Genomic DNA, 18,653 nt, shown 5'->3' on the forward strand with positions numbered 1-18,653 from the left:
ATGGTGTGAGATTATTTATTGTTTAAAATTCAAAGGCATACGATGAAGGGCTGTGTTACAAAGTATAAAAAAAAAGTTTTTGCACAGTACAAAGAATACAAGAAATCGTGTGACAATACCCTGCTTCAATTGAGCAGAGAGATTGCATAATCCAAAAAGAACAGAAAGAAATCAAGGTTCAAGTAAGGGATTGTTCCGTCATAAGAACATGTCCAAAAGCCACCTACTAAAATGTGCCCTGATATTTACCCCCTCCCACCACCAGTAAAACAAAGATTGTATATATATTATTTGTCCTTTTTGTCCTCAGTCATGGGTACGTCGTTGGCCGTGTCATAAAGGCATTTTTCAACACATCTCCGTGGAAACCACCCTCGGATACGAACTCCAGCTAAAATCAAAATCGGACAAACGCAGTGTAAGGATCCCGTCTGTATAAAAATAGTCATCTTAAAACCTTCATTTCAAACCTGAAGAATGACAATTTTCAAACAGCACTTGAGTTTGCTTTAGGTAGAGAGATGGACCATCAGTCAAACACGCTCCACTAAGCACTGTAATTGTAATTTGTGATTGGCAGGTGGGTCATATAATCGAAAATGAGCCCCGAGCCACAGTTAGTAAAATAACATAATGGTACTTCAAGACTTATTTTGGGAGATGCTTTTTTAATGTGTTCTCTCATACTGAGGTAGAACAGACAACTAATATAAAATATCTTGGGGAGGTCTTCATCCAGTAGGGATATATTTGTATTAATGTGTGCATGCAGCATACAGACACTGGGTGAATCCGTACCTTTAGTTTTCTCCTCATCAAGCACCTTGTCTCCATACATCCACCACCTGCAGAGTAACAAGATAAACTTTTCACAATTTCACAAGTGCTTGAAGTGTCTAAAAGTTCAGGTACAATGATGAACTACTGTTCACTTCACCACTTATTAAAGGAAATCTCTCAGGGATCGAAAGGACGTACTTACTTTATACCCCTGGTAGCAAATATCATCTCTCCTTTAGTCAGCTTGATCCTCGGCTCCTCGGTGCAGGGGGTTGTAAAGAACGTTTTCAGCCCTCTGTTGAGTGGGCAACAGGCACCGTTGTAGTCTTCAACTACCAGGTACTGGATCTGTGCCCGGAACAAGAGAGGAGGCCATAATATGAAGTGTAGCGCACTTTATTGTACAGCACATGAATGCAGTGGAAGCAAAATGAACAATCGAACAATGCAATTTTGCTGGATGAAGTCATCAGAAGTGCTTGGCAAGCAATACCGTCTAAGCAGGTTTTTTTGCTGGTTATTGTTCTAACAGGAGCTCTCAATTATTCAATTAATTTAATGACTTTCTCATTTTACCTTTACAGCTGATAAAATAGGTTGTTACTCAAACTATTGTACCCACAAACATTTCAAAATTAGGAGAGGAGTATTTAATTCATCCACTTAATGATTAAATTAGTCCAATTAAAAACCTGGTCTAAGGTGATGCTGTAACCACTTGTCATGGGGTGTATATTTAGTACATTAGTTTGAAAAGATGTGTAAGAAAATACTTTATTGTTAACTATTGTGGGATATGCATTTAATAAAATTGGGAGGTTTTGTGTAATCTACGTAGTCGGCTTTGAAGAAAAACAACCACAATATTGGTTTCCACAGACTGTTACCACCCCCTGCTGTTATGAAACAAGAAGTACAGTTACTTACACTTCTGACCCGTTTGTCAGCTTTCTGCTTCAGTTGCTCAATCTGGGGGAAAACACACAGATCTATTTTTACAGTAGTTGATTCAGTTCTCATCACCGTCTCTATTCCTCACATAAAAAATAAATAAATGCCAAGACATAAAACATCGATTATGAACCTGTCAGACTCGGAATATAGAACATGACTCATCACTTGAATGCAAGTAGATTAAATTAATGGTTTAAGAGGACGTATGGCCAGAGCGCTGTGTCATGTGACTTGCCATTTGTGCCGACTTCAGCAACAGTGGCTGGGATGTTTAAGCACTCGAGAAGATGTTGGCTCCAAATGCATGGCACCGATTTAAGACGACAAGCAAAGGCAGCAAAGAATGTATTTTTGTGGGGGCTGTAATCCCACACACAGATACACACTGTAGACTCAAACTCTCATTTATAATTCATCTTATTTTGACGTTGTAGCCTCACTAAAAATATCCTTACTATTTAGGACAGCACTAGGATTTAGCTGACATTTTCCTTTATTAAAATAGATCAACAGAATGACAACAAAACCCAAACCAACCCCACCAAAAAAGAAAAGCAAAAGAGCCAGAACACTTACAGTTAAGGTGTGCTGGTGGCATTTCTCGTGAACTGGCCACTCGATCCCGTCTCCCTCTGGAGTTCCCGACCAAGTGAATACCTGCTTGAAATTTTCCCATCTACTGCCCAGGTCATAAGGGAAGATAAATTCCTCTCCGGTTTGGTAGTATTGTATTCGGTCTTTGGCCTAGGGAGATATATTTGTCTTATTATTTAAGAAACAATTTAAAAGTAATAACAACATGTGAAGAAACGCAATGAAAAGAAAAGAAAACATGTATTGCAGAAACTTGACTAGATTAAACAAAAGACAACTCTGACCCACCAGTTAACTGCAAAATTATTAATTAAAACAAATCAAAAAATGTATTATATAAACAAAAGAGACTTTGAGGGGAATCTTCTTTCATGTAGCACAGCATTGGCAAAAACAAAACAAATACAACTCTGTAGCAAACGCACCTTTTCCTCTATCCACGCCTCTATTGAAGTTTTATTTCGGAAGATCACTTTCATCTGTGGATTAAAAGAAAACAAGGGACACGTGACACTAGTCCACACGGTATCTGCGCTCGAGAAGCAGATCTCGAAATCGGCCCAGACCCCCGTACCTGAATGAAAAACAACATGCCGACTGCTATTGTTGTGCCCAGTGCCAACCCCAAGGCGAACAGAGTAGCTGCAAAGGCAGAGATGCTGAAGGGAATGATGGGACGGTGGTCTCTCTTCAGGGCACTCATGTCAATTTTCACAGAACTCCATCCAAACGATATCTGGAAAAATATGAGACAGGATCCACATTAAGCAGTACGTTCCACAGGAGTTTTAAACACTGTCATATCTACTAAGCACTAAAAACAGGGGCATTAAGACATACATTGAACAGCTGGATAAAGTTCAGGTAGACAGATGTTGTGCTTCGAAGAGATTTCCACACTTGAGAGCAAACTACATACCCTGTCATACAGCTGAGTGTACATGGTCATTACGAAAATAATGGCAGCATGGATACACCCAAGAGGGGCCAACAGCAGAAAGCTGGTGAAGTAGGCGTGGTTTAGGTGACCGCAGCAGTTGTTAATCCACGGACAGTGATGGTCCATCTTCATCACACATCTGGCAAGAAATGAAGACTGGGCGTTATTCACACACTCAACAAGGCTCAGTCAGGTTACAGAGCTTCAGCTTTGGCCAGCAGGTCATGTGATGAGCGTTCTGGAATTACACCTCAGAGATGACCTGAAATGTATAGCTTTCCTACCTGTTACACTTGCGGCAGTGATGTGATCTCGGTGCTTTGTAGCCTTGGCAAATTCGGCAGAACTGTAGGTATGAAGCGTCCTGCGAGTTCTCCTGTGGGGGGAGAAGACGGGTTTAACCAAAATCCATCTTGTAACTGACAGTGATTTCCAAACTTGCTACTGCCAGTTTGTTTTAGAAAGATTAAACAACTAAATTCAATATTTTTAAGGCAAACCGAACTTTAAAGGTTTTCTCTGGATATACATCTATCTGGAACACTTATTTCTGGGAGAAATGTATTCTGAATGTATTCTGAACAAAACATGTGATTGATATTGAATGGAAGACCATCATCGTGACTGTCTGTTCTACTCATGGTGGCTCGGTGACTTTCTGAATAGTGTCTTCAGCCCCAGACGAAAACCTGACTCCTCTGTCTGTCTACACTCAGATCTCCTGTTCTAAAGCATTCTTTATTAATGGATTGTATGACACCGATTGCTTTTCTCACTTTCTTTTATTCTTTGTCAGATGCCGGCTTATATTAAAGTTTCCGAATGAAAAAAGCAGAACTGAAAGCAGTCGCTTCGTAAAAGAGGGATCTGCAAGGCTCTCTTTAATCGTTCAGTGGCTTGAAATTAAGTCTTTTGTTTCTGTCTAATGCCCTGCAGTCTACTTCTATTATGTCTTTGGTGTATGCACAGGGGCATTTCTTTTGTACCATTAAGAGTGCAACTGGTCACGATTGTCGGCGATTCATTTAATATCTAAATATCACTGTAAATATGGGTTTGTTTTTTAAATCAGACTTTACATCAGATATAATAGGGTAATGCAGTATTATTGAATCATAAATAATTAGAGCCAAATTAAATTGCATCTTCCAAGGTAGTCTCAAACTAATTATATTGTATGTTCTAGTAAATGCATTGCCAACTTTTACAGCTTGTATCTGCAGAAATAATGATTAAAACAAAATGGATCAACACTGTAGCTTCCTGGTTTTGTAAATATCAGATTAAGCAAAACACGGTTTTAGAGTGACAGTAAGTAAAAGATAATTAGGAAGTGTGATAGCTCAGCAGCTCTTGATAAAAATAATCTAATTTATATTGAATCTACTAACTCTGACACACAAAGTCACCATTCAAAACATTTCATTACTGTCATTACTAAAAACATAGCTAAAATAATAAACGCCTCCTCTAAACTAATTCAATTCCCAGACTAGTGGTTTCTTACCGGTTTCCACCCAAAGGGAATGTAGCCAGGACCCACGAACATGGCATTGAAGTAATTGTACAGAATTAGAACAGTCCAGTTTATCAACATGATAAAATTGATACTTCCACCATTGGTGTCTAAAGGCCAAAACCAAATGATTGAGTCCAGAATAGCCATGGTTGAGCACACAGCTATTACAGTAAGGGCTATGACAGGACCCCAATGGCACAACCGCTTCAACTCGTGAAGGTTTTCAAATCTAATAACTGAAGATAAAATACTCATGTTTATATAGATCGATATATAATAATCAGAAGTTTGGTTTTAATTAAAGCAAGAGCTTTTCTTTATTCTCTCTTCACAATGAATCTCCCCCAAAAAGGGTGGATGGGAGTTTCCCCAAAATCGAGGCGGTCACGTTAAAAGTAATCTGGACAGTCTGTTTTCCAATGCATCTTCTTGTGCAAAAGTGTAGCATCCTTCTCCTCAACTTGGCGTGCTTGGTGTGTTCTGGAATCAAAGTAAAAGTCAGGTTTTAAAACATGTCCAGGGCACTTCATGGCATTGGGTGGGTATCTGAATTCAGGGAAAGGAAATGCAACTCACTGTTATATAAATCAATGCATGGTATTGGTTTACCATGGCTAAGTATTAACATAATATGGTTTGCCTGAGAACCACACCCAAGGAGCTACATGTTAAAGTGTGTTTTTAACTGCAAAAGATGCCAGGACTTTTGAGTCATATCATCACCAATACCATTTGAACAGCGATTTAGTATGCACAAAATAATGGTGATGTTGTTTTAAGACCATGCTTGATATATTATACAAACGTTTTCCAATTTATTCATTCACTTTTCAAACCTAAACCAGAATTAATACTCAGGCTTCCTTGACACCAGCACTGCATTCTGCACCACTAAACACATTTAAACTATTTTTAGGTATGATTCACCAACTATCCTTTCAAGACAAGTATTAGTCAATATACTTAGTGGATCAGACAAGTATTAGTCAAGTGCGGCTAAAATATCACTAACATTAAGAATATGACGTACAAACCAAACAAAGCGACCTTTTCATCACAATGTAGAAGAATCTGTAGCACCCCAAATAAAAATAAAAAGGTTAAAATAAGTATGTTTCAGATTAAAATTAATAAACATACACATAAGTACATACACAGGCATATTAATACATTACCTTTTATTTTACAAGTTAGGAAGTAAGTTATATGGTTTTATTTAAAAGAATGATGATTTGGCGGTGATAATCGTACTCACACAATTATCTGTAAGATGTGCATTCTTTAATATCCATTTCATAGTTTTTTCCCCCCTTACTAATCCATATCCATATAGCTTTGTCTCTTCTTTATTTACATAAAAATAAATGGCATGCCAGTGGCACCACACTGCGAGCCGTCTGTCCAACTCCTGCGTTTTGAGTCTATATATATATATATTACCAGCTAATTCGCATGAATGCATACGTTTTTATAAGCTGTAATCCTCTGCATTTTAAGCATAAAGTATTAAGATGAATTACCGCTAAGCCTTATTTCATAGCAGTTGTCCTGATCGCCGATGACTTTTTTTTTTTTTGGTATCTTATCCTACTGGGCTACTAGTACATTAGTGCTGTAACTCCTTCACAACTCACGATGTAGACAGCGATTCGGACTGGCTCCTTGGACGTTGAATGCATTTCTATCCATGTGTTTAAGGTTTTAAATCCACAAGCATCTTCCGCTCGTTTTCTTTTAAGTTACAATCAAGTACATTTAACGAGCCAAAGTCCATTTTTGAAACGGGGAGCCGTAAACTGTCTCTTTAAATTCCGACCCACCTCCCTTCGCCGTTTCCCTGCTTCCCTGCTGCTGTTCTGACACTTCCTGGTGTTACAGTGTAGCGCCTCCCCCTCTCTCTCCCACTGTAATGTAAACAGGGGCACTCATTCAAAGCAACTTAATTACGCCTAATTGTTTAATCTTACATTTAAATTAGACCTTAATAAATAATAATAAAATCTAAAAAACAGATGCACATACATACGTCACATTAATATATCGTCAAGTACGGATACAATAACACTAAGAACATGCCTAACAATAAGAATATCACGAAAACTAACACATAGAATAATTTTATATAAATAATTGATACTACTGTTGTATGTAACTGCTGTCGAGAGCCGATGCAACAGTTTGATGGTGCAGTAGGACGTCGAACGAACGAGTTCATGTTTCCTCGTCGGACTGATATTGTGGTGATACAACCAGGAAGTGACGGGATACTTGAGGTCTAAGAAATACATGTTTTTTTAGATCCCTTCTTGGTTTTACACTGGTATTTTAAAATACATCGGCAAACATGTCTTCGGATTTCGAAACGTACGAACAGGACTTTGGGACGCTGACAGCGGATATAACGAATAAGATTGGGAGGATTCCTAAACTCGGAGGAGGTCAGTAGAGGGGTTTAAACTAAAAATACCTAGTTGACACTTAGATGTGAACTTAGCTTGATCACTTCTCCCAGTCAGATCCATGAATCGGTTCGTCATGAAGTTTTAATATGTGCACGACCATCACAAACCTAGAGGGGTGTCGTTGCCTGTATGTGTGTGCACTGCTGCTGCTGTTTGTCGCAGCAATGATCAGTACGTTCATACAGTCCTTATAATGACGATGTTTGACGTCTTGCACCTGTTGATGACGTTTAACTGTCATATACGTTTGCTATAATAAGGCCTGACATGATTTTGACATTACATGTTACATGACACGTTACATGACGACTTGTCCTATAGCTGGCGTGGCTGCCTGGACAGGTGTCAGTGCAGTGGTCAGCACTAACGCACAGAAGAGATACTGCGTCCAATGTAAAGGATTTTACATACAAGCGTATCATACAGGTGTACCGTGGTAGAAAGTGGTACATGTGTATTGATTGTTTTATTGAAAGTGTCACATTTACAAAATAGTTTATGTAACTTCTCAAAACTTTGTATTTGAGGATGTTCAGTCAGATTTGGGCGTCATGTCATGTCATGCCAGTTCTTGAAAGTCATAAGATCAGTGAAAAAATATGTAATGAGCACATTGCTATTGATTTACCTGGATTAGATGGTCTGTCAAAGCTTTGTGTCAGTCATACTCTTTGCAGACCCCTATTTCTCGATGCTCTTTTTCTTGTTGACTTTATTTAAAGTTGTATTTAGCTTTATGTTGCCCTTTAAACTTATTTTACTTATTTGTTTGTTAGTGTATTATTAATATTATTATTTATTCTGAGAGGGACAGCCTACAGAGTAACATATTTTACATGAATCAAGTGTAAATTACCTCTCATCCAACTTCTAGATGATGCATGGCTTTCAACCATCTCTGAATGCAATGTTTCCTGGTAACTTGTCTGGTTAGAATAGATTACTAGGAGTCTGCCTCCCTGGTAATTTCACATAATCCCATGATGATGTTGTTATTATTATTATTAATATTAATATTTATTTCTTAGCAGACATCCTTGTCCAGTGCGACTTACAAAATATAAGAGCAATGCAAAGTTCCCCTGATTCTTCCAGCTTGTTTCACCAGAAATATATATATACCTTTCCGGGATCAATGCCCCATTGCAGCCCATATCCTTCACCCAGGTATTCTTACCACCCTTGTGACTTGTTGCACACCCAACTGCTCACATTTTCTGGCACAATGCAGGGGAATAAAGGCTGCGGTTTAAATGGTGTTTTCACTGGTGGAGAACTGGCCATAACTCACTATGCTAGCTAATTGAATCCAATGATCCAATGGAAATGTCTTCTACTGTAGCAAAGTATCTTGTTCAGATTTTCTTAGTATAATAATATTATACTATTGATTATATTATATTATGCAATTGAACACCTATTGGCACTTTCCTTTTATGAATGTATAGTGTGAATGTTAAAGGAGGGTTTCCATATTGTTTGTTATGATCAGATGTAAGTCTGAATCGAAATAGATTTTTGAATTTGATAATTTAATTAGAATAACCTATTGCACAAGCATACAGGATGATAATGCAAACTGAAGTCTGCCTTATTTAATTAACTCACTTATGTAAAGCAAACTAAATGTTATTATCTTCATTGTTTTGAATGAAATGTGTGAATGGAAACAGGCAATAGCCTATCCAATTGCACAATAAACCAAAGTCACATTGTAGTTCTCATTTAGTGCTTCTTAGTAGCTGTTTAGGAAGTACTTGATAGTAATGTTAGAAATGAATTGATTACATTTCAGTTACAGTGATTGTAACTATTACTTATTTCCTCATATAATGAACATTAGTATGTTCTCCATAGTTGTAGCTGTCTTAAAACTATGCTAATAGTCATTTTAGCAAAGGATTAAGTGCTGTAGTTTGTTATTTTGTTTATTTCTCATATGTACCAATGCTGCTAATGAAAAATGTTGAAATGTCCTTGAACATTTTGCTAGTGTTCAGTATTCACTTGGTGAAACAAATTAACTGCTGTTCTGCTGTTACGACTTGTAGAATGTAACAAAACTAGCACAAGGTCTGATTAAATTATATATGAAATTTGATGTTGGAATATCTGGGTGTCTGTCAATCACAGATGATTAAAAAGAAATGTTCTGCTTTGATTCTATAGGTTTGCTTGCTCTCTCTTTGCAAAACAAGAAAGTTGAAAATACTCTGTATTTCGAAAATTGACATGCATATTTTAAAGTAAAAGCAGGGAATGTGTTCTGAAACATAACATTGTTTTATTCTCTACAACATGCCTTTGGTTGTTTATTGTGTAGGCACCACTGATGTGTACACTAGCTTTTAAAAAAATGTATTTGATGACCATCATACTGTTACACCTGAGGCCAGAATGAGGCTTTGAAAGATGTAGGATAGGTTTTAGTTATAAAATTCTGATTAGCTGTGTTGTACATGTTTTGATTTTTGGAGCAGCTGATAAAACTAGGGCCATATGTTTTTAATTATAAGTAGGAGATGAAAGTAAACGGTGGCCACCTATGAGGCATGTTTCAAAATAATTTGGAGCCCTGAATACAATTACATTACATTTTAATTTTGTGCCTTTGCTTTGTAACTTGTTACTCAGTACACCAGGTGCTGCAATGCAAGTCAAGATTGTCTAACTTTTATGCTTACATTGTATAAACTCCAGTCTCAGGAAGGGTCATATTACATTTAAACTTATTTTTCAAATGCCTTTTAAAGGCTTTTAAAGACTAAATATCAGTGTCCTTAAAATGCAACACAAATATAATAGTATTGAATGACTTTGAATTGTTATGCATATATTTCTGTATATGTTAAAATAGCATTGTCACCATGGAACCAGTGGTACAGCAAAGAAAAGTGCCAAAACAGAAAAAACAAAACAAACAAATGATTATAAAACAGCTGATCTAACCTTCAAATTTTACACATTTCCCATTGGCTTTAATGTTTGTGTTAGGTATAGTTGTTAAATGTAATCACAGATTTCTAGTGTTTTTTATTTTGGAAGGGTGACAGACTACAAGCAAGTCTGCTTCCCATCTCAAGCCATGAGACCTCAAGGCACCAACTGTTTATACTAATAATAGCAGTAGTAGCAGCAGTAGGAATAATAATTTATCTAATACTGGAGAGTCTGTTAAGAAAGCAAAGTATGGTCTAGATTAAATCAATTGCTTCCCCTGATGCAGTGTGGGAGCTAGCCATGGTCCTGGAATGACAGCCATCCACGGCTCTTGACTCAATACTGTGACTGAGCTTTTGCAGAAATTGATCAAATTAGGGTATTGTGTTCCTTCAGAAATAAAATAGTTGGGTTGTGTTTATCATAATACCATTAACATACATTATTACTTTAGTAATCTTTGTATCTCCTTTGCTGCTGTTACTAAAGAGACCTATTTATGTCACCGATTCAGTACATGGACTGTTGATGTTAACCATCTCTTCCTTACTATAGTTCCAATGGGTTTTCTAGAACTTTCATCTGTCATCAATTAAATTTCCCACTCTTGATGGATAAATAAATACATAACACATCACACTCCTGACCTGAAAGACTGTATAGATTAGGAGTTTTTATAAATTTTTTCATCCTCTTAATTGCATTTCTTTTAAAGACACATACATTTACTAGTTCATTTAAATGTGAATTTTACCCACAGTGTTGGCAGACTGGCTGTATTTCTTGGATGAAGGCCTTTGTGAAGGGCACCATGACTGTGAATGTGCAGGTCCTTGCAGGCACTTGGGGCACTGCTTCGTGTTTTATTGTTTTCTGAGAAACTCTCATAGGCAGATGGATGGGTCAGTCATTTTTCTGAAAGAGTCAGCAATTTGGAAGGTGTCACCTTTTCTCCTCCATGAGTTTATATATTTTCTCTTCTGCTGTTTTTGTCTTTTTTTTTCTCTCCTATTTTTGCATTTAATAGCTGTTTCCTAACTCACTGTAGGAAACAAAAGGTCCAATCACCCAAATGCAAAGGTGGCATGCATTGTCTTTAACAATCAATAGATTTGTGAAATTCCCAGTGGGATAAATCATCTCTTGCCGCTAAGCTAATATTTCAATAAAACTGAATGCATTAGACTATTGATTTGAATGCTTTCTTGAAACATTCAAATGGTCCAAACTGTTTCAGTTGACCAAATGTATATTTTCTTAAATAGTTGTGGAGGTTCTGGTAATGTTATTTAAAAAAATTGAATGAATTCTTCCTTCTCATACACTCATTTTGCCTAATTTCCAAAGCTCTAATAATAGGATACACAATCGATAGTTAGGTCTTTGCAAATAATAGGCAACAGATTCATGTTTTAATATTTATTTACATTTGGAGTATAATAAGTCAGAAATATAAGCTTTTCAATTAATCGATATTATTTTATTTTACAGATGAGAAGAAGCAGATGGTCGTAAATGTTGAGAAGCAATTTGAAGAAGCCAAAGAGCTGGTGGGTATTTGATCCGTACTGTAGTGTCACAATTTTATATCAAAGTTGTTGCAATGAATCAATGAATCTTGATGTTGCATCTTCCACATCTCTGTAAAGAATCTGCTAGCACTGTGGTCTACTGTTCCTTAAGATGGACTATACTGAACCACTGTACACATTTACAGGAAGTGGGCCACCGCTTTTTAAACTGTATACATGTCACACACACAATGCAAAGTCATTATGTCACACAATAAGGTCGAAAAGCAAGGTATTAATAGCTCTTAACAAGGTGGTCACATTAAACAATACAAGTAGTAGTGTTGTACAGTTACAAATTGTGTTAAAACGTTTCTCAACAAATACAAATCGTCATCCCATAAAACCACTAATAAAGCCAATAAGGTTAAATGCAGTTTTTTTAATAGCAATTGCAGAACACACTCTTCCAACCTAGAGAGTCTTATAGCAGTTCAGTTGCTTGGTCATAAATAATGATATGAATTAATAATGCACTTTGAGGGGAAAATCTCATTTGCAGGTCATATACAGCCCAGATTTCATTGCACGGCCATGGAGAATGTGATCCTGATTAGATTTAAGCCCCAGTCCAGGAGGTTCAGGAGATGATATGCTCTGTTGTCCTTGTTATTTTTCTGGCCCTTACAGATGCCTGCAGGTACAGTAAGTCCACAGAGTGACAGATTTTGACAACCCGGTGATCAAATCGGGGCTTTTGAAAGCAGGCTTTTGACATCTCTTTATTGTCAAGCAGCTGTACAATTGCATGCGTACCTGTGGGAGAGCCCGTTGAAGCCATGGCATTCTGACTGAGGCAGGGCCACTGGCGGACAAGCATGAAAGAACCTTGTCTGTTTTTTGAACTTTTTTAGATGGAGCAGATGGACCTGGAGGTGAGGGAGATCCCAGTCCAGAGCCGAGGCATGTACAACAGCCGCCTGAAGAGCTACAAACAGGAGCTGGAGAAACTGGAGAAGGATTTCGTAAGTCTTTGAATCTACTCACACAGGTGGAGACACATTAGTGTACAACATACATACATATGTTCTGACATGCACTCCTGGATAGAGGCAGGTGGCTTAAAAAATATATAATAGATATTATATATATAATCCAGATAAAGGCTGCTGCTGCTGATGATTTTTATACACACACACACGTCTATATATATTCCAAGAAACTAAGGTGTTCCTGGTCTATTAATATTGTTTCAAAGTAGCGCCTCTACTCGGTACTGTCACTGCATTATGCGGTGATTTAATCAGAGTACGTTTTGAAATTCATGTTGAACTGCAAGAGCAGAATTTAGTGCAACCACTAGATGTCCTTGTTTAGTTATTTATAAACATTGGTTTTGCTTTCATTCCTTATCCATATAAATGAAACAGTATACAATTGGTTTTCTTCTCTGATAGTATGCATGTATCTTAATGCCCTACAGAAAAAATAAATAATAACAACAGAGTAACCTTTTTTCCTGATGCAAAGCTTAGTAATTACGGCCAATTGACATTTGGTGGTGAACTTCTGTAATTAGTACAACAAGCCAGTTTCCAGTAAAGACCCACTATCATGTCACGTAAACTTAACCCAGGCATGTTGCTTCCTGTGCACAGATATCATGTAGGTCTGAAAATAAGCTACATCATTTTGTTCACTATTCAACCATTCCACAGGTCAAAATCATGCTCGACGATGGCAAAAATTCAGTTTTAACTCTAAAAATCTGACATTCTGACTTTTCAAATGCGGATAAAAACTACATTCAAGGGTTTCCCCAAAAAATAAGAATTCCCTGAAGTTGCTGATGGTTCACAGTGAAGGTGATCTGCAAAACCTGCAGAGAATTGTCTGCAGCATTGCTTATTACTAAAACATGTTCCCCTACCTTTAAAAACAACGTGGGCAACAGGATGAAAATAAAATGTTTAACAACAGGATATGACTTATGTAAGTTATTTTAATTAAATCAATAATACATCAAACATCCTTACATTTTCTGGTTAGATTAATTCTCTTGTATTTATGGAAACCAGTCTCAGGCTGATTTTTCAAAAAAGACACAAACCTCTGTATTTTTAGCAATGTGCATGGCTTCATAGGACGCTTGGTTTTCCCATAATTTGCATGACATTGTGAGAAAAAGTTTTGGAAAGTTTCCAGTGAAAACAAAGACAAGAACAAAATACAACTCCTCAGAAAGTGTTTTGGAGCAGCATTAATCTTCATTTGCGATTGTAAAGAAAAATGTATATCAAGTGACAATATATCAATAAAGGGGCTTTTCCAAAATGAAAACAAATCTTAGTATATAACAGATGTGTTCAAATGTTTTGGATAGGAAGACACAGCTGATTATAATATCATATTCCCTGTAGTCAGTTATACATTCCTGTCTGAGACTAGGGTTATTCTTTTCATGGAGGGCATTTAGTTAGTAGACAATTAATCTGCAGCTCAGTACACTTGACTTTTGCTGTGTTTAATTAAATAGCAATTAATACCCACTGTGTGAGGTATTGCACATTATATGAATTCTGCGCGAAGCTAAAAAATAAAAAAATAAAATACTGTCTGGGTGTTGTTTTGGTTCACTGACAGTTGCATGACCCCCTGCACCTGTTTGGTAAGAAAAACCCATCTGCTAATAAGATCTATTAACACAAGTGTACTAATTTCATAACTGTGGCAATTAAAAAAATAATTGTTGTTTTGCAATTCATTGTCAATTCATGTCAATAAGTTTTGTCTCCCCGCCTTTGAAACATTTTGTGGAGTGGTGAATACCCCTCTTTCTGTTGTGACCAGTCAAATGGCAAAATGCTTTTGAAAGGAAATCAATGGCTTGCCCCCAGTCCGAAGCTGGCACTCTTACCCTCTTTCATTTGTCCATTTTCACCCTGATTTTCAGTCGCCACCCCCTCAGCAGCCGGTGCGCCTCCAGTACAATGTGTTGCCCAGACCCTAAAAACCCAATTGACTCTGTAAAACTATTAAAGCAACATCCCGAAGGTGCGTTGTAACGACGGGTTAATTTTGATAATGGGCATGCAATGTTTAAGCCGGTAACCCCGTTGAGACATTGTATTAGCCTAAAAAAAACATTGCTGGAGATGGTGCTTTTGATTGGCCTAGGGACGGCAGTCAGCCCAGGGACCAGAGTGACATGCCTCTTAGCGATTCCTTTTATCTAGCAGACGAGTATCAACATTGTGCGCTTCCTAATGGAAGTGTAATTTAATGAAATCTATTGGGTAAACATACTTCAGATCTTCAAAGGAGGTGACAAAGTTTTCGCTGGCAGCCGGGCCCTGGCTGGATTCCAGCCTCCCAGTAGCTGTTATACATAACACCACTGACGGAAATGCTTCATAATACTTGTTGAGTTCAAGAGGTGCGTGTATTTATGATGTTTATTCTAGTCCTCCCTTTTCTCCCTCTTCCTCTGGAGCACTTTGACCAGCGCTCGGTTTAATTTACACCCGTGTGCTTGTCTGTAAGTGTTTTTCTCTTATGAACACTTAAATTGTGTCAGGCTACTGTGGGGTCAAATTTATATCATGTTTTAATTCTATTGTGGAAAGGCTCATCTGGGTGAAACTGCTACAGATGTTTATTATATGTCTATCCTTTTATCTATCTATCAGTATATGTATGTATGTATTTATTCATGTATATAAATGTGTACGCATACACATTATTGTGAGATTTCATTGGAAACAATCTAATCTGTTCATCAATCATTAATGAGTGAATTTGCTTGTAGTTTAAATTATTTATAGAGCATTCCAAATTAGAGAGTGGTTAAAATTGAGAAATTCAAGGTGTCCAGCTTTCACTGAAATACCCAGTCCAACTGGTGTATTGTAGTAGAAAAGGGTTTGTTTTTTGGAAACCATGCATTGGGCAATTTTCCCGCAAACGTGTCTATTTCTTTAATTTTCATGGCACAGAAAGGAGCTACCGATTATCTTCTGGCAAGTGTGCGATTTGAAAGCTGTAGAGGAGTCTTGTCCACTTGTGTTTTAATTTGTGTTGTTCACATACTCTGTAACAGAAAAAAATCTCAGCAGGTCATGCAAAATGCCCTGCATGTTTCACTTTCTGGAACACAACAGTCCTTGTTTTGTGTGCTGTCTGTGATAAGAAACCAACAGTACAGTGTTTGGCAGCATTTTTACACAAATGTGACATCTTGCCTGGTGCACTCTGAACCACTCTGGGATGCAGGTGTCATTCATTATTTCAGCCTAGTTTTGCCACGTGTAATGTTTACCTTCACACCCTCCGCACCTTTATGTAACAAAGCCCGGTCGAGTACTGATGAGTGAGATTCTGAAAGCAAGCCCTGCTCCAGGTGACGCACTACAAACTCGTCAACAAACACCCGTGAACAAGCCGATATTTATTGTTCGTATCTTTAAATGTAAGCAGTAAGAATTGGTGATTTTCTCAAATTCCAGGACATGTTGGGCTGACAAGTGTTACAGTGCCAGGTGTGGCTCTCAGGCTATATGAAGTACAGTCTCGTTGTTCTTTTTGCTTGCCTATTAATTTCCATCCACAGGGGTTAACGGGTTAATGCATCGTCATGGGGACTAATTCCAAGGAGCCAATTAAGGAGGGGGAGGCTGCCCTATTCTTATTGGGATGTGTAACACCATTAGTTATTCAATTCTCACTCACCAGGGCATTTGGGAGCTGCTGTGCACGAGAGGATGCGTATTCTTCCCCGCCATGGCAATTTGCTAAACTGCCTTTAAACCATAGAGCTATTTCATCACTGATGATGTACAGTATTCTCAAACTATATTCCTGGAGGGGCTTCGGCGTCTTCTGATTCCCATTCCGACGGGAGCTCTCCATCACTTTAATTAATGTAATTATTGTCTCGGTTGGACATGTTGGAAGTTTTTTCTTTTTTCAGGTCCTTTACTGTCTTTAGATCGCAGTGATTCAAGGTGCGCTACCTATAAAGTGCTTTAAAAGCCTGCCGAGATGTATTAAATTCATGCAGTTAATCGGGTTATTAGACCTATTAATAAACCAAGCACTTTTTGGGAATTAAAGCCACAGGACACTGGCCCTCCAGACACCGAATTTCTCATCCATGATGGAAGCAATTGTGCAGTTACAGTTCTCAGTATAGTTTATTTATTGTAGGTCAGTCAAACAGCACATATTTGACCTTTTTTTCATTCGGCACCTCTGTAAAGATAGATTTGTGCTTTTATAATATTCTCTAACATCCTTGCCGAAGTGCTTCAGGTTTGGGTGAGAGTGAAACCCTGCACTTATATAGCACTATTGTTCTGTAAAACTCTATACTTGAATGTGAACATCAACGCACAATAAAGCATCAGACATCAGCCATGAATGTGTTGAGCACTTGAGCAGTGCGAGATCTGCGTGCTGAATTTATTTCACGATGACATGTTTATGTGGTCCAGTGCTGAGTAGTAAGAAAATGCTAACAGCGGTCAGGTCACGAAAAATTCACATTTATACAGCTCTAGTCTCTAGTCTCTTGTCTGAGGATATGAAAGCTCCATCTTTCATGGTACTGTTCCCTACATTTATTTAACATTTTTAGATTGGTTTGTTTGCTTTGGCTGAAGGCTAGCTCTTTCAAAGTGGGATCCACTTATCCTGTAATAAATAGACATAAGCAGCAGGATGCCAAGGAAAGATGTTACTTTCAGAGTTTAATTAGCCACGCACAGTTTGTTTGAAAAGGCTACCTGCCAAAGTGGGGCGCTGACTAAATGTTAGGATTGTATAGTCAACACAGCTGCTTTACTTGTGGATGAAATCTGACATATGATTTTAGTCCTACAATCATCAGCATGACTTAAACTATTGGGCCCCACATCTGGTGTGAGGCAATGAAGCCCAAAAATGGCCAATGCCAGGAAATGGTTTCAAGAGGGGGTGGAGGTAAAGAGGATAACCATGTATTCACTTCCTTATGTTCTTTCTTATCCTCTGGTATTTGTAGATTCACACCCAAACACTACTTGTGCAAGAAATAAATAAAAGCAAAGGGGAAAAAAATGGACAAAGGTCAGCATTTTATCCTCTAAAACAGAAGTGGCAGACATATGACCAGATGTAACACACAAAACGTTTGTTTGGCTTTGCCCTTGCCTTTTGGATCTTTTGGTTGGAAACCTCATCTGAAAGCCACATCCTTCTGTATGAAGATTTGTTTAGTTTTTTTCTGAATCACACAATAAACAATGTGTGAAATGACAACATCCTGACAATTCCTGAATGACAACATGAAGTAACTTGCTCATATTTTTTTAGGAAGTCAAAGCTGTCTACTCCCGTTACACATCTGATGCATTTGAGGTCTTGTATACTTCCTCACAAATAAGTAAGACAAGTTCACAACAAAAACGAATGACTCTCAACTACCCCGCCTCCACCTCCTTAAAATAATGATTTTAACATGATAGAAAAATAATTCAATGTGTAATTGTGCCTCTTGACTTTCCTGAAGTTCTGCTCAAGGCTTATGTGATTACATTGAGCGAGCTAAAGAGGTGTCTGGATCGAGTTTGGAGGCACAAATCATTTTAGTAAGTCTTCCTGCCAGTCTGACCTACTTCTGCGTGTGGAGAGTGCGTAATGTGTTTAGCCACGGAACATGAAAAGCATGTGTCCCCCGTGCAGTAGGCCATTAGGAGTAAAAAGCCGATGTTCAATGGTCAGTGCACAGTTCACAGAGCCGTAATTTTATCGCAGAATTAGTGTAATGCAATCTAGCAAATTTTCCTACTGGTGTGTAGAAAACCAGAGCGCCTTTTACCACTTTACAGAGATGTGTTGCTCTTAAAAAATATAAATCTGTTCGATAAAATCAAGAAATACGAAAATCATAGATATTTATCCGCCTTTCCCAAGTA

At 37.8% G+C, this 18,653-nt stretch overlaps 2 protein-coding genes across 13 annotated transcripts in view; one reads left to right on the forward strand and one right to left on the reverse strand.

The window, feature by feature from the left end:
- Position 1: 1 nt before the first annotated feature.
- zdhhc6 (zDHHC palmitoyltransferase 6) lies at positions 2-6,697 on the reverse strand. Of its 9 annotated transcripts, none has more exons than XM_066693537.1 (12): positions 6,422-6,601; positions 5,822-5,858; positions 4,776-5,267; positions 3,553-3,644; positions 3,248-3,407; positions 2,903-3,064; positions 2,754-2,807; positions 2,311-2,478; positions 1,708-1,749; positions 983-1,128; positions 799-845; positions 2-391 (listed from the first exon to the last, which is right to left on the reverse strand). In XM_066693537.1, the coding sequence occupies exons 3-12, from the start codon at positions 5,040-5,042 to the stop codon at positions 288-290; spliced, it is 1,242 nt and encodes a 413-aa protein (XP_066549634.1). In that variant the 5' UTR covers positions 5,043-5,267; positions 5,822-5,858; positions 6,422-6,601; the 3' UTR covers positions 2-287. The 9 variants fall into 9 exon arrangements, with proteins under 9 accessions (XP_066549634.1, XP_066549632.1, XP_066549630.1 ...); XM_066693535.1 differs by having other exon boundaries at positions 5,818-5,858; XM_066693533.1 differs by having other exon boundaries at positions 6,308-6,601.
- Positions 6,698-7,019: 322 nt separating this feature from the next.
- Positions 7,020-18,653, forward strand: part of vti1a (vesicle transport through interaction with t-SNAREs 1A) — a 140,581-nt gene continuing 128,947 nt past the window's right edge. For 2 of the 4 annotated variants that reach the window (XM_066693541.1, XM_066693539.1), the window contains exons 1-3: positions 7,020-7,225; positions 11,681-11,739; positions 12,615-12,725. In XM_066693541.1, the coding sequence (XP_066549638.1) occupies positions 7,132-7,225; positions 11,681-11,739; positions 12,615-12,725 (264 nt within the window). In that variant the 5' untranslated portion in view covers positions 7,020-7,131. The remainder of the gene's footprint in view (positions 7,226-11,680; positions 11,740-12,614; positions 12,726-18,653) is intronic. The other 2 variants (XM_066693542.1, XM_066693540.1) reach the window with 1 other exon arrangement.

Source organism: Amia ocellicauda, chromosome 20 (genome assembly GCF_036373705.1).
Source record: "Amia ocellicauda isolate fAmiCal2 chromosome 20, fAmiCal2.hap1, whole genome shotgun sequence".
Classification (NCBI taxonomy): Eukaryota; Metazoa; Chordata; class Actinopteri; order Amiiformes; family Amiidae; genus Amia; species Amia ocellicauda.